The sequence below is a fragment of the Myotis myotis genome, unplaced genomic scaffold (assembly GCF_014108235.1).
Source record: "Myotis myotis isolate mMyoMyo1 unplaced genomic scaffold, mMyoMyo1.p scaffold_m19_p_17, whole genome shotgun sequence".
Lineage (NCBI taxonomy): Eukaryota > Metazoa > Chordata > Mammalia > Chiroptera > Vespertilionidae > Myotis > Myotis myotis.
The window spans coordinates 21,240,367-21,255,322 of NW_023416321.1; the positions used below are offsets into that span (position 1 = coordinate 21,240,367).

A 14,956-nucleotide genomic window follows, 5' to 3' on the forward strand; every position below is an offset into this window, starting at 1 on the left:
TACATGTCCTCAGTCTGTGTAGAGAGTTAAGTGACCGTCTCTCATAAGCGGTTTTCAAAGCCACTTTCTTGATCCATCTGGGAGTTTGCACAGTGAAGAACCATTCCTCTTCCTAAATTTCTCTGCTGTGAGGTCTTCTACAACAACAGATAAGGTGTTGTATATACAGATATAGCAGGGACTTAGTTTTCTCGCCACTACTTAAAAACAAATAAATTAAAAACTGAAAGTTCAAATTCAAAACCCAAACTCATCATTTTAGATTTATCTTTCACTGGACAATATTTTCAATTAGATATAAAAGTAGTTCATATTTTTAAATCAAAGACAGTGTGAAATTGAAGAATATATTTTTAACTGCTAAAAGTTAATAGTGAGGTGCACTGATTCCTAAATCATGTAAAATTGTATGTGCTATTAAAATTTCACTTGCTTTTTCTTATTGCCATAATTGATTTAGTGCCTATCACCTTTTTTTTTTAGGACTGGATTTATAGACAGCTATGTGAAACCTCCACCCCACTCCATCCTCAATTACTTCCTCTGATTGACGTGTACATAAATTCTGTACTTACTCCTGCATCTAAATCTAATCCAGAAGCCACAAATCAGCCAGTCACAGAACAGGAGATACTTGACATTTTCCAAGGAGTCACTGGGGTAAAATAGTGATTTTTTTTTTTGCATTAATAAGCTTATTGTTCTTTTAGTTTATTCTTTAACTTATTTCATTTTTCTTTTATCAATTATTAGAGGACTTCTAGGTGGTTCTGGATTAAAATGGGATTAAATTTCTTTAGATTACTTATAAAAATTTAAAGAATGATATTCCAAGTATTTTGTTGAAGAGGCATCTTTTAAAGTATATTTTTATTGATTTCAGAGAGGAAGGGAGAGGGAGAGAGAGAGAGAGAGAAACATCAGTGATGAGAGAGAATTATTGATCGGCTGCCTCCTGCATGCCCCTCACTGGGGATGAGCCCGCAACCCGGGCATGTGCCTTGACTTAGAATCGAATCATGACCTCCTGGTTCATATGTCAACGCTCAACCACTGAGCCACACCAGTCGGGCGAAAAGGCATTTTTTGAGGAATTCTTTTAAAAGCTTCACTTTAACGTCAGGCATGCCTGGAGAATGTGTGTTGATCAAAGGACTATGTAACATTCAACACAGGTTTATTTAGCTTCCCGTGATTTTAGCTATACCTAGATTCATTTGTTGTAAATTTGAAGAAAATATTTTTCTCTATTTTTTAAAAGGAAAAGTAGTCACATGTTTTAACAAATATATTTTAATGTGTAATACTTTTTTAGGAGTTATTTTCTTTCTTTTTTTTTTTTTTTTTAAATATATTTTATTGATTTTTTACAGAGAGGAAGGGAGAGAGATAGACAGTTAGAAACATCGATGAGAGAGAAACATCGATCAGCTGCCTCCTGCACATCTCCCACTGGGGATATGCCCGCAACCCAGGTACATGCCCTTGACCGGAATCGAACCTGGGACCTTTCAGTCCACAGGCCGACGCTCTATCCACTGAGCTAAACCGGTTTCGGCATAGGAGTTATTTTCTTTATGGAAATTTCAGATAAGACTTTAGACTCCTGTAAACCTTTTTCCAGACACGGCCTGATGGGAGTTCTGTTGAGTAACAGCTGTTGCCCTTCATCTCCCATGTCATCTCAAATTTAATTTAAACTTCAAGTTGTCTCTCTGAGTAATGCAAACACAGCAATGTTCCTCCCGTTTTGGGACCAGCAACACTGAATAGTCTATTTTGAGTACTTTTGCTATCAAAAAAGCATTCATGAAATTTAACATTATTTTAAAGCATTTCTGTTACCTCCAGAGTGACAACACCCGCCTTAGTCAGCGTTTCAGTATCACAGCACAGCTTTTGGTGCTTTACTACATACTGTCTTATGAGGAAGCTCTCCTAGCAAACACAAAGACTTTAGGTAAGTTGTGCATGGGGGAGTGTTTCTGGTGATAGTTCATTTTATTTGCTTATATTTTGTTACTCCTCAAGCTGTTATATGAGAAAGTCAGGTCAACTACTCTAACAAGCTTCAGCATCATTCTGTAGCAGCGGGTCTCAACCTGTGGGTCGCAACCCCTTTGGCGGTCGAACGACCCTTTCACAGGGGTCACCTAGGACCATCCTGCATATCAGATATTTACATTACGATTCATAACAGTAGCAACATTACAGTTATGAAGTAGCAACGAAATTAATTTTATGGTTGGGTCACAACATGAGGAACTGTATTTAAAGGACCAGAAGGTTGAGAACTACTATTCTATAGTCTTTGCAGTGTAGGCATTGTATAACTCTGATGCATGAATACATGTATGTTACCCCTTCAGGCTCAGTCCTTAGGCTAATTTAATAGATAACTGAATTGCCTGTATTTTAATAATTTTAATGACTTTATTAACGAAATGTAAATATAGAGAGAATCTCTGGAGTGATTCCGTGAGAGGTGACGGGATGGGATATAGAAGACAAATGGAGGGATTGGCCTTGCTTGGAGAATTTTTTCCCTTGATGTAGATTTTTTTTTCTAGTTCTAGTTTCTTATCTCCAAGGGGAATAAGTAACTGCAGAATATGTCACAGCATGGGAAAACTTTGCTCTTGAATAGCCAAAAAGATAATTATCTGCCTCAAATTTATTCCTGTCTGTGAAGTTGTATTGTAATTTCAGTACCTTGTTAACTGTTCTGTTTTGGCCCTAATAATAAACATTAACAGCCACCAGGTAGCTATAGAAAGCTCAAATATGGAATTCCTGAAATTTGAGGTTGAATGAAGTATTAGGATATCACAGTCTTTTTTAAAAAAGTGTGTATGTGTGTATATGTATATATTTTTTCACATACACATATATTTTTGGTTTTAAAAATATATAATACATGTGTGTAGTTTTAGTTAAATATTGTATTAATCCAAAAGAATATGTGTAAGAAATAAAGAGTAATATAATAAATCTCTGTGTACTATTACCCAGTTAATATATGAGCATTACCATTATATTTCTAGTTTTTGGGGTTTTTTTTTGGTCTTAAATATGTTTTTATTGATTTTAGAGAGAGTGGAAAGGAGAGGGAGGGAAGGAGAGAGAGAGAGAGAGAAAGAGAGAGAGAAACATCGACTACCTGCCTTCTATATGCCTCCTACTGGGGATTGAGCCAACAACCTGGGCATGTGACCTGACTAGAATTGAACCGGTGACCTTCTGGTGCATGGGATGATGCTCAAACACCTGAACCACACCAGCCAGTTTTTATACTTAAAAAATGTTTCCTATTTATTACATCTAAAGACTTTATTTCTAGGTAATACAGTTTATTTTTAGATACTTTTGAAGTTAAAGACAATAGTGATTAATATTGAACATATGAGGAACTATAAAGCAGCCAGTGGAATCCTAAATGCAATCTCATTCCTTTCTGTTTTTAATCCTCATCCAAGGACATGTTTTTATTGATTTTTAGAGCAAAAGGAAGGAGAGAAAGAGGGAGTTGTGAGAGAAGGAAGTGAAATTTATAGTGCCCAACTTCCTTTAAAAAGCATCAGTCACCACAGTTATACATGATTAGATTAAGACTGCTGGAATCATGAGGCTTTAGTTTAAGCCATGTGGTCATGACTGTATTTGGTCCTCCTAATGGGATTTGGGAGTCTAGACTTACCACTTTTTTTTTTAGTGTAAGACATTTCTGCATATGGCTTCTCTCACTCATGATTTTCCTCCCACTAGTTTCAATTTTGGGACATTTTCCAGATCTTGCCCTTGGCATGTTCTTGCTCTTCTGTGTATTTACTATTTGGTAGCAATCCTTCATCTTTTATGAGTTGTATTCTCAGATTAAGTGAATTAAAAGTAATTTAACATTGTGTTCCCATTTGGGTTGAAGGTTAAGATTTCTGTTGTTTCTGACACTTTATTTTTCTTATGCTTTTTACCTTTGACTGACAGCTGCCATGCAAAGAAAGCCAAAATCATATTCGGCCTCTTTAATGGATCAGATTCCTATCAAATTCCTTATTCGACAGGCTCAAGGGCTGCAGCAGGAGTTGGGAGGTATTTGTTTTACTTGCTTTTTACTGCTAACATTCACTGTTAAACATTTTCTTCTGTTTATGTTATAAATTTAATAGATGCTCAATATTAAAAATTCAGAATATTCCAGAGTGAAATTCCTGTTTACCTCCCTCTCTAATCTTACTTCTTGAAACACCCCAACCTCCCCTGCCCAAATCCTAGCTGTTTTATTTTGGTGTGTAATTTCAGACCTTTTTTTTAAATCCTCATCTGAGGATACTTTCCCCTTGATTTTTAGAGAGAGGAACAGAGAGAAACACATCAATTGGTTGCCTTGGGCTGGGGAGGAGCCTGCAACCGAGGTATGTGCCCTTGACCAGAATAGAACCTGGAACCCATCGGTCTGCAGGCCAATGCTCTATCCACTGAGCCAAACCAGCTAGGGCCAGACCTTTTTTTATACAAGTTGATCTATATGAAATTGCACGTATTCAACTATTCAAAAATTTAATTTCATATGGTTGAAGAGAATAGATACATACATGAGTAAAATTAAAATAAATTATAAATGTTATTATATCTGTCTCTTCTGAGATTTGCTTTTTGTCTGGGAGTCTTGGAAATCTTTTTATGTCAGTACATGTACATTATTGTTTTTAACTGCTTCATAACACTCCATAGCATGAAATTACTGTAATATTTTTACTGTAAAACTGTCAAATAAAAATATGGTAATATTTTTTGAAATTCATTTTTTCCTTATTTCTGTTTATCATGTTTGAGTTTGGGTTTTGTTTGTTTCTTTGAAGCTCAAATTTTCTATTTTTTTTTTTTTTTCAGTTGATCAGCATAGTTGGGTTCTCCTTTTATTCTCCTATTACATCTGTATTTATCTATTTTTTTTCTTTATTATTGTCGGTTTCAAGGAGGAACATGAACCTTCTTTGGTCATCTTTAGGTAGATGTCTGCATTTATTGTATCTTTGCTTAATTTATATTCAAAGAAATGATGTTATATCTGGTAGCATTTGGCAACACATGTTTTATTAAAGATATTAGGAATATAAATTAATTTGCACTATTGTAAGCAGTCATTTTTGTGACTGTTTTGGGATAGTCTTAATTTTACATATATTTGTGCATTTAGATATTTAAATTTTAAAATAATACTACTTTTAGCCCTAACCGGTTTGGCTCAGTGGATAGAGTGTCAGCCTGCGGACTCAAGGGTCCCAGGTTCGATTCCAGTCAAGGGCATGTACCTTGGTTGCGGGCATATCCCCAGTAGGGGGTGTGCAGGAGGCAGCTGATTGATGTTTCTCTCTCATCGATGTTTCTAACTCTCTCTTCCTCTCTGTAAAAAATCAATAAAATATATTTTAAAAAATAATAATACCACTTTTGATTGTTACAGTGTCCTTTTAAACAGAAACATTATTTATTTATTTTAAAATATATTTTTATTGATTTCAGGGAGTGATAGATAAAAACATCAATGATGAGAGAGAAACATTCATTGGCCTCCTCTTACATGCCCCCCACCGGGGATCCAGCCCACAAACCAGGCATGTGCCCTGATCAGAATTGAACTGTGACCTTCTGATTCATAGGTTGACGCTCAACTACTGAATCATGCCGGCCAGGCGAGAAACATTCATTTTAAGCAGTTTCTTTCTTTTTTTTAATATATATATTTTTATTGATTTCAGAGAGGGAGAGAGAGGGAGAGAGAGATGGAAACATCAATGATGAGAGAGAGTCACCGATCAGCTGCCTTCTGAATGGCCCCCACTGGGGATTGAGCTAGCAACCCGGGCATGTGCCCTTGACTAGAATTGAACCCAGCACCCTTCAGTCCAGAGGCTGATGCCATATCCACTGAGCCAAACCAGCCAGGGCTTAAGCAGTTTCTATAAGAAAGGAAGCAGATGCTATCCCTTCTGGGACTAAGCAGTGGTATTAGGAGTTGATTTTTTTTTTTTTAATATATATTTTATTCATTTTCACAGAGAGGAAGGGAGAGAGATAGAGAGAGTTAGAAACATCGATGAGAGAGAAACATCGATCAGCTGCCTCTTGCACATCCCCCACTGGGGGATGTGCCCGAAACCCAGGTACATGCCCTTGACTGGAATCGAACCCGGGACCTCTTAGAAACATCGATGAGAGAGAAACATCGATCAGCTGCCTCTTGCACATCCCCCACTGGGGCATGTACCCGAAACCCAGGTACATGCCCTTGACCGGAATCGAACCCGGGACCTCTCAGTCCGCAGGCTGACGCTCTATCCACTGAGCCAAACCGGTTTCGGCAGGAGTTGATTTAAGTTGCATAATAAGGGAGTGATTGGATCTAAAGTACTTTTATTACTACTAATACTATTATTACTACTCATAACTCTGATGATAATATAGTAACAACAATATTTATTAGGTTATTTATGTGCCAACACTTGTTTCTCTATAAGTTTTTGCAGTATCATAATTTGTCATTATTTATTTAAAAAAATTTTTTTGGCGGAGAGCCCTTCGTCCTGGGAAACGGGGTGCGGCGGGAAAGGGGGCCGCCCCCACGCCCTTCACGCAACGCACGTTCGTTGGTGGGGAACCTGGCGCTAAACCATTCGTAGACGACCTGCTTCTGGGTCGGGGTTTCGTACGTAGCAGAGCAGCTCCCTCGCTGCGATCTATTGAAAGTCATCCCTCGACACAAGGGTTTGTTTTTAAAAAAAAAAAAAAATTTTTTTGGAGAACATTTATTGGTTAAATTACATAGGTAGAAGGAATGGGCTTAGGAAACAAGTTATAGAGGTAAAGGAAGGGCCCTTGGAGCTTGGGAGTGAGGAAGCCAATGGTAACGTGCCTAGGGCTAGGAAGGGGAGGGAGAAAGGGAAAGGCACAGGCATGCTCCTGGAAGGAGCCTAAGGCCTAAGGGTTTTAAGGGTGGAGATTTTAGGGGAGGTCCCAGGGAAGATCTTAATAGAATATTCAGTAGCTTTCCAGGTGTGTTCATTCAGGGTTGTGGTCTCCACTGATTGATTGGCCACCACCAGGGCAGGGGGTCATTATTCCATACAGCTGGTCCTGAAGTCGACAGTGAGCCATGGTTTATTTTGTTGCTTATCTGGACCTAGAGATGAAATACAACTGAAGCCTCGATGTTATCTCTAGGGAGGAAAGGTCAGAGGGTCCAAACCTCTTGCTCAGCTCTATTCTCTGGAAGGAAAAGTCACCCTGGGGCAAGGTCCCACTCTATTGTAGGCAGCAGAACGGCACCAGGTGTCGGACCAGTGGGGTCAGACCAAATCAGGGTTCAACAACCTGGGTATTTGACTTCTGGCTAAGAAAAGAATTCAGAGCCAAGACCCAAACTCGCTAGAGAAAATTTATTTGAGCAAGCAAAGAGAAAGTACACTCAAAGAGAATTGCGAGCGGGTGGCTCAAATAGCTACCTATTTTGTCATTATTGATATTTTCTAATAACTAGAGGCCTGATGCATGAAATTTGTGCAAAAGTAGGCTTTCCTTCCCCCAGCTGCTGGCACCGGCTTCCCTGTGGCACCCGAGACCCAGACTTCCCTCCAGCCGCTGGCAGGCACCCGGGACCTGGGCTTCCTTCATAGCCCTGGCTTCATCCAGAAGGACGTCTGGTCTAGTTTGCATATTATGCTTTTATTATTATAGACAGTCATGATTAGGCAAACGATGTTATAAGCAAAAGGTTGGAAACAAGACTTCGATTTAATAAAAGGAAGATTTCCCATTCCATTTGAGCTTCCTTAACCCCCCCCTTATTTTTTCTTTTCTTTTTTTTCTTTTTTCTTTTTTTTTTTTTAAATTAATAGAACATGATATAGATGTTCTTTTTTTTTTTTAATATATTTTATTGATTTTTTACAGAGAGGAAAAGAGAGAGATAGAGAGTTAGAAACATCGATGAGAGAGAAACATCAATCAGCCACCTCCTGCACACCCCCCACTGGGGATGTGCCCGCAACCAAGGTACATGCCCTTGACCGGAATCGAACCTGGGACCTTTCAGTCCGCAGGCCGACGATCTATCCACTGAGCCAAACCGGTCCCGGCTTTTCTTTTTTTTTCTTGAAGTCAGTCAAATGTGGTTTTGTGGAGGGAGACAATCTTAACCCCTTTTTTAAAAAAGTAGACTTTATTTTATTTTTTCCTTTTTAAAAATTTTATCTTTAATTATTAGTTTCATGTGTACAACATAGAGATTGAATATTTATCTACCTTACAAAGTAGTCACAATAAGTCTAGTTACCATCTATCACTGTACATGTTTATTATATAATTACTAGAGGCCCAGTGCACGAATCTGTGCATTGGTCGGATCCCTCGGCCTGGCTTGTGCCCTCTTGCAATCTGGGACCTCACCAGTGCACGATCAGGGCTGGGGAGGGACTGTGAGAGGGCTCCAGGGCATGTCCGGCCAGTCTCATCCAGTCCCAATTGGCTGGACCCCAGCAGCAGGCTAACCTACCAGTCGGAGTGTCTGTCCCCTGGTGGTCAGTGCACGTCATATCTACCAGTCAAATAGTCAAACGGTCACTTAGGCTTTTATATATATAGACTAGGGGCCCGGTGCACGAAATTCGTGCACTGTGTGTGTGTGTGTGTGGGGGGGGGGAGTGTCCCTCAGCCCAGCCTTCCCCCTCTCACATACTGGGAGCCCTCAGGCGTTGACCCCCATCACCCTCCAATCGCAGGGGACCCTCATTTCCCCCCATCACTGGTTCTCCCCCCAGCCCAGGCCTGATGCCTCTGGCCCAGGCATCAGGCCTGGGCAGGGGACCCCCCAGACCCCTCCGATTGCTGGCTCTGCTCCTTGCTCAGGCCTGATGCCTCGGCCAGAGGCGTAGACCCCCATCACCCTCCGATCGCCTGATTGGCCCCTTGCCCAGGCCTGACGCCTCCGCCAGAGGTGTCAGGCTTGGACAGGGGACCCCCATCTCCCCCCCGATCACTGACTCTGGCCCCCGCCCAGGCCTGAGGCCTCTGGCCCAGGAATCATGCCTGGGCAGGGGACCCCCATCTCCCTCTGATCGCTTGCTCCACCCCCCGCCCAAGCCTGACGCCTCTGACCCAGGCTTCAGGCCTGGGCAAGGGGACCATCATATCCCCCCAATCCCCGGCTCTGCCCCCCACCCAGGCCTGATGCCTCGGCCAGAGGAGTTGACCCTCATCACCCTCCGATCACCAATCACCGGATCGGCCCCTGAACCAGGCCTGAGGCCTCCGGCAGAGGTGTCAGGCCTGGGCAGGGGACCCCCAGCTCCCCGCGGTTGCAGGCTCCGCCCCTGCCCAGGCCTAACGCCTCTGGCTGAGGCGTCCGACCCGGGCAGCGGGGACCCGCAGCTGCAGCGGCCCCGCGATCGTGGGCTTCGCTTTAGGCCCAGGCAAGGGACCCCTAGCTCCCGGGACTGCCAGCTTCGACCGTGCCCAGCTCCCATCGCTGGCTCCACCCCTACTTCCTGCTATCACTGGCCAGGGCGGCAAAGGCGCCTGATTCTCCGATCATGGCTGGGGGGCAGGGCAAAGGCGGCCCCAGGGCCACCTTTGCCCTGCCCCCCAGCTCCTAGCTCCCCCCTGGGTTTCCGATCACTGTCAGTGGCAGGGGGCTTCTTCCTGCTTTCCCTTTCGCCTCCCTGCATTGTGCCTACATATGCAAATTAACCGCCATCTTGTTGGCAGTTAACTGCCAATCTTAGTTGGCAGTTAATTTGCATATAGCCCTGATTAGCCAATGAAAAGGGTAGCGTTGTACGCCAATTACCATTTTTCTCTTTTATTAGTGTAGATAATATTGACTCTATTCCCTGTGCTATACATTATATCCTAAATTATTTTATAACTGGAAATTTGTACTTCTTAATCCTTTTCCTCTTTTCCACTTGTCTCCCCTCTGGAAACTGTCCTTAACCCTTCTTGAAGGAAGACAAATCAACCCTCTGTGGATATCATCAATACTGCTTCAGTTGGCCGACAAACTTAGCTGTGTCACTTTGGCAACCTTAATGTCTTCAGCCTGTTTCCTTACAGTAGAATGGAGACAATATTGCTTACCTTGTGAGAATGTTAGGGTGAATTGAGAAAATGTACATAAAGTGCTTGAGGCCTTTTAGTATCCAAAAGTGGGCAACTTAAATCTTACCCATCTATAGCAATGATTGTCAACTGGGTAGAGAAGACATGTTCTCCGAGAGAAGCCTATCAGGATTCCTGAGTGAGGCCTTTTTCAAACCCTATGTGATTTCCCCCAAGTGGATTTTTTTTCTCTCCTTTTCTTTCCTCTCCCCTCAACTCTTGAACTATTGCTATGTCAAACAACATTTCCTGACTGGAGACTTTTATTTTGGGATAGTGTTGAAGAAAGCTTGAGAACTTTTGATGAAAGAAGTAGTTTCCAATGTTCTGTGTATCAGATCACTTGGTTTTCTTTATTTAAGCAGATTCCCAAGCTGAACTGCTGACCAGGTTCTCAAACTTAGTATGCATGCACAAGAAGTGCAAATTCCTTTGGCTTGCTGAAAATGGAAGGGAGAAGGGGGAGAGGAGAGATGATTATGGTGTTTAAGAATGAAGAATCCAATGGACTTTTTATATATTTTCAAGGGTTGCATTCTGCTTTACTACGTCTCCTTGCAACTAACTATCCACATTTATGCATTGTGGACGATTGGATCTGTGAAGAAGAAATCACAGGAACTGGTGCCCTGCTAAGGCGAATGCTCCTGACTAACAATGCCAAAAACCACTCTCCTGAACAACTCCAAGAAGGTACAGTAAATTGATAGTCCTTTTATCCCTTTAGTAGTATCAAAAAATGTTAGGCTCATTAAATTCTTAAAATCATGCAGAATTTTCCTGGGGATATAACAGTGCTTTTGTGAGTATATTTTAAGTAATTCTCTTTGAGTGTGAGGGCTTAAAAACTGTTTTTTATATCGATTTTAGTGAGAGGAAGGGAAAGAGAAAGAGAAAGAGAAACATCGATTTGTTGTTCTACTTGTTTATGCATTCATTGGTTGATTCTTGTATGTGCCTTGCCTGGGGATTGAACCCCCGCAACCTTGGTGTGTTGGGACTACGCCCTAACCAACTGAGCTATCCGGCCAGGGCAAGTTTGAATTTTAACCATTTTTTTCTGACACACTTCTGTTTCCTTGTAGGTACTAAGTTATGTCACTACATAGGTCATGTCGTTTTAGGAAGGACCTGACCTGGTCAGAACAATGAACGGGCTTTTGAATGGGTTGGCATTCTAGCTCAGCACTTGAGTCAACTAGAAATATGAAGTGAGCCACACTTATAATTTTAACTTTTCAATAGCTACATTAAAAAAGTTAAAAACAGGCAAAATTAATTTTAGTAATTATTTTATTTAGTGGAATATATCTAATATATTATTTCATCATGTAATCAAACATATAAAAAGCTATTAATGAGATATTTTACTGTTTTTCCATATCATGTCTTTGCAATCTGGCGTGTATTTTATACTTAGAGCACATCATATTTTGGAGCAACTACATTTCAAGTGCTCAATAGCCAGATATGGTTAGTGATTATTCTACTGAAAAGCACAGTTCTAGAAATTTTTTATTAACAGTAATCTGCTAGGTGCTTACAACTTATAAAGGGGGCACCCAGAAGAAGGCATCAAGAAGTTTGCGTCCTGAAAAAACTAAGATGGCGGCATAGATAAACACTGGGAAATTGCTGCTTCCCACAACAATCGATAAATGCATCAAAAACACAAGGTGGACATCATCCAGAACTACAGGAGGGCTGGCTGAGTGTAAATTCTACAACTAGAAGGAAAGAAAAGCACACTGCGAGCGGGAGGAGCTGCGGAGGTGGAGTGCAGAGGTACGGGGGCTCGCGCACGGAAAGGGTCTGGCACCTGAGGACGCGGCTGTCTTTTTGAATCCGGAGGGAGACACAAGCTCCCGACGGCTCTGAAATCCGGTTCCGGGAAGTCTCTGGGGACCCAGGACTCATACAGGGAGAAACTGGACTGTCTGCGCCAAAACCGGTTTGGCTCAGTGGATAGAGCGTCGGCCTGCGGACTGAAAGGTCCCAGGTTCGATTCCGGTCAAGGGCATGTACCTGGGTTGCGGGCACATCCCCAGTGGGAGATGTGCAGGAGGCAGCTGATCGATGTTTCTCTCTCATCGATGTTTCTAACTCTCTATCTCTCTCCCTTCCTCTCTGTAAAAAAATCAATAAAATATATTTAAAAAAAACAAAACAAAACTGGACTGTCTGGCAGCGGGAGAGCTTGAGAGCGGCTTTCCCTCAGAGGTGCTTCCAGCCATTGCCGGGACACTGGGACTCGCGACTCCATAGGGCAGGGCTGAGGCTCCGCCATAGCTGCTTTCTCCGCCCTTTGATTTCTTGAGACCCCGCCCCGCCCAGGCTGCGGCAGAGGCTTTTGCATATGAATGCCCCGGCCATTTGCAACCTGTAATTACCTAACTGCAGCCTGACCAGACAGACCCAGAGCTTCCAAGAGAAGGCCCAAGGCTCCACAGCGGCTTGCATTGCTACACAGCTGAGCATCATCAGGGCACTTCCAAACTCCAAAAAAAAGGAAGGGGAATCTGCAGTTCTCTTCGTAGTTCCTGCTGTGTAACCTCAGGCAGAGACTAAATTAGCGCCTCCTTAGATCCAAGAGCCACTGTACCCAGTGGTCAGAGGGGAACCATCCAGATCACAACTCCTCAGATCCATAAGGGACACACTCATGGTGCAGTCTCAGTGAGCACCAAAGCCCCACTGAAGCAAGTCTTGCCCCAGAAGGGTGTCTCCAGCACAGAAGTTCTCCCACTGCAGACACAGCTGATTCTCGCTGCCAATTGCCCTGGAGGTCAATTCCTCCCAGTGATCCTACAACAACCAAGGCATAGCTACAACAAGACTGTGCACAAAGCCCACGAGGGGGTGCACCAAGAGTGTCCACCTCAGGTAACTGGGGAGGCTGAGCCACTGGGCCCTACAGGACACCTAGCACACAAAGCCACTCTATCAACACAGGGAAGCAGCCAAAATGCGGAGACAAAGAAACAGGTCACAAATGACAGAAATGGAGGAAAGCAAACGACTGGATATAGAGTTCAAGGCCACGTTTATAAGGTTTTTCAAGAATTTTATGGAAACCGCCGATAAATTTAATGAGTCCCTCAATAAGTATAGTGAGACCATGGAGGACATGAAAAAGGACCAACTAGAAATTAAGCATACACTGACTGAAATAAAGAATAATCTACGGAGATCCAACAGCAGATAAGAGGATCCCAAAAATCAAGTCAAAGATTTGAAATACAAAGAAACAAAAAATACCCAACTGAAAAAGAAAAAAGAAAAGAGATTCCAAAAATATGAAGATAGTGTAAGGAGCCTCTGGGACAACTTCAAGCGTACCAACATCAGAATTATAGGGGTACCAGAAGAAGAGAGAGGGCAAGATATTGAAAACCTATTTGAAGAAATAATGACAGAAAACTTCCCCCACCTGGTGAAAGAAATAGACTTCCAAGTCCAGGAAGCACAGAGAACCCCAAACAAAAGGAATCCAAAGAGGACCACACCAAGACACATCATAATTAAAATGCCAAGAGCAAAAGATAAAGAGAGAATCTTAAAAGCAGCAAGAGAAAGACAGTCAGTTACCTACAAGGGAGTACCCATACGACTGTCAGCTGATTTCTCAACAGAAACTTTGCAGGCCAGAAGGGAGTGGCAAGAAATATTCAAAGTGATGAATAGCATGAACCTGCAACCAAGATTACTTTATCCAGCAAAGCTATCATTCAGAATAGAAGGTCAGAGAAAGAGCTTCACGGATAAGAAAAAGCTAAAGGAATTCATCACCACCAAACCAGCATTATATGAAATGCTGAAAGGTATTCTTTAAGAAGAGGAAGAAGAAAAAGGAACTCTTACCATGTGCCACAGCATGGATGGAACTGGAGAGCGGATAAATACCACATGAACTCACTCATTTGTGGAATATAATGAACAACATAAACTGATGAACAAGGACTGATCCAGAGACGGAGAGGCATTGATTGGACTGTCGGGCTTTGGAGGGAGGGTAGGGGAGGGTGGGGGTAAGGGGGAAAGATCAACCAAAGGACTTACATGCAGGCATATAGGCCTAACCAATGGACACGGACAACGGGGGGGGGGGGGGGTGAGGGCATGAGCGGGGGGGGGTAGAGGGTAACGTGGGGACAAGGACACATATGTAATATCTTAATAAAAATATATTTAAAAAAAAGAAGTTTGCGTCCTTCAAATGAATACTATTGCCAAAAGCAATACTAGGGAATATTTTCATATTTCAGTCAATTTTTAAAATCAGTCTGAATCATCAAGATAATGACATTTGTCTTTGAGTCGCTACTGTGAATTTAAAAATAATATATTTTTTGTTCTCTATGAAATAATTACAGTTAACATGAATTTTTCTTAAGGTCTTTACTCTAAATATAGCCAAAACTATGGCTAGGATTGAAAGTTTTACTTTTTTTAAAGCAACATTGTTTTCTTGATTTGCTTGACCTATAGTCTGATAGTGCAGCAATTTTCAGCCAGTGTGACACAAGAATATTTAAAACATGCAATACCTCTTTTCCCTTAGATTATCAAATAAAAAATGACAAAAGCCAACACAATAATAGACGTCAGGTGTGAAGGAATCAAAATTATACCTATTTTTTTTTTCATATTGTCAAAAAATATATGTTTTGGTGTGCCACAGAATTTTAGTAATTAGTTTATGTGTGCCATGAGATGAACAGGGTTGAAAAATTGCTGTGATAGAGCAATATTACTTCATCTTTGGTAAGCTGTATGGAATTTAGATTATGACTGCTAAGTT

At 41.8% G+C, this 14,956-nt stretch overlaps 1 protein-coding gene across 4 annotated transcripts in view; it reads left to right on the plus strand.

Moving 5' to 3' along the window:
- Nucleotides 1-14,956, plus strand: part of INTS2 (integrator complex subunit 2) — a 48,590-nt gene that overhangs the window by 18,100 nt on the left and 15,534 nt on the right. For 3 of the 4 annotated variants that reach the window (XM_036340226.1, XM_036340229.1, XM_036340227.1), the window contains exons 14-17: nt 484-660; nt 1,834-1,960; nt 3,985-4,089; nt 10,684-10,848. In XM_036340226.1, the coding sequence (XP_036196119.1) occupies nt 484-660; nt 1,834-1,960; nt 3,985-4,089; nt 10,684-10,848 (574 nt within the window). The remainder of the gene's footprint in view (nt 1-483; nt 661-1,833; nt 1,961-3,984; nt 4,090-10,683; nt 10,849-14,956) is intronic. The other variant, XM_036340228.1, reaches the window with a different exon arrangement.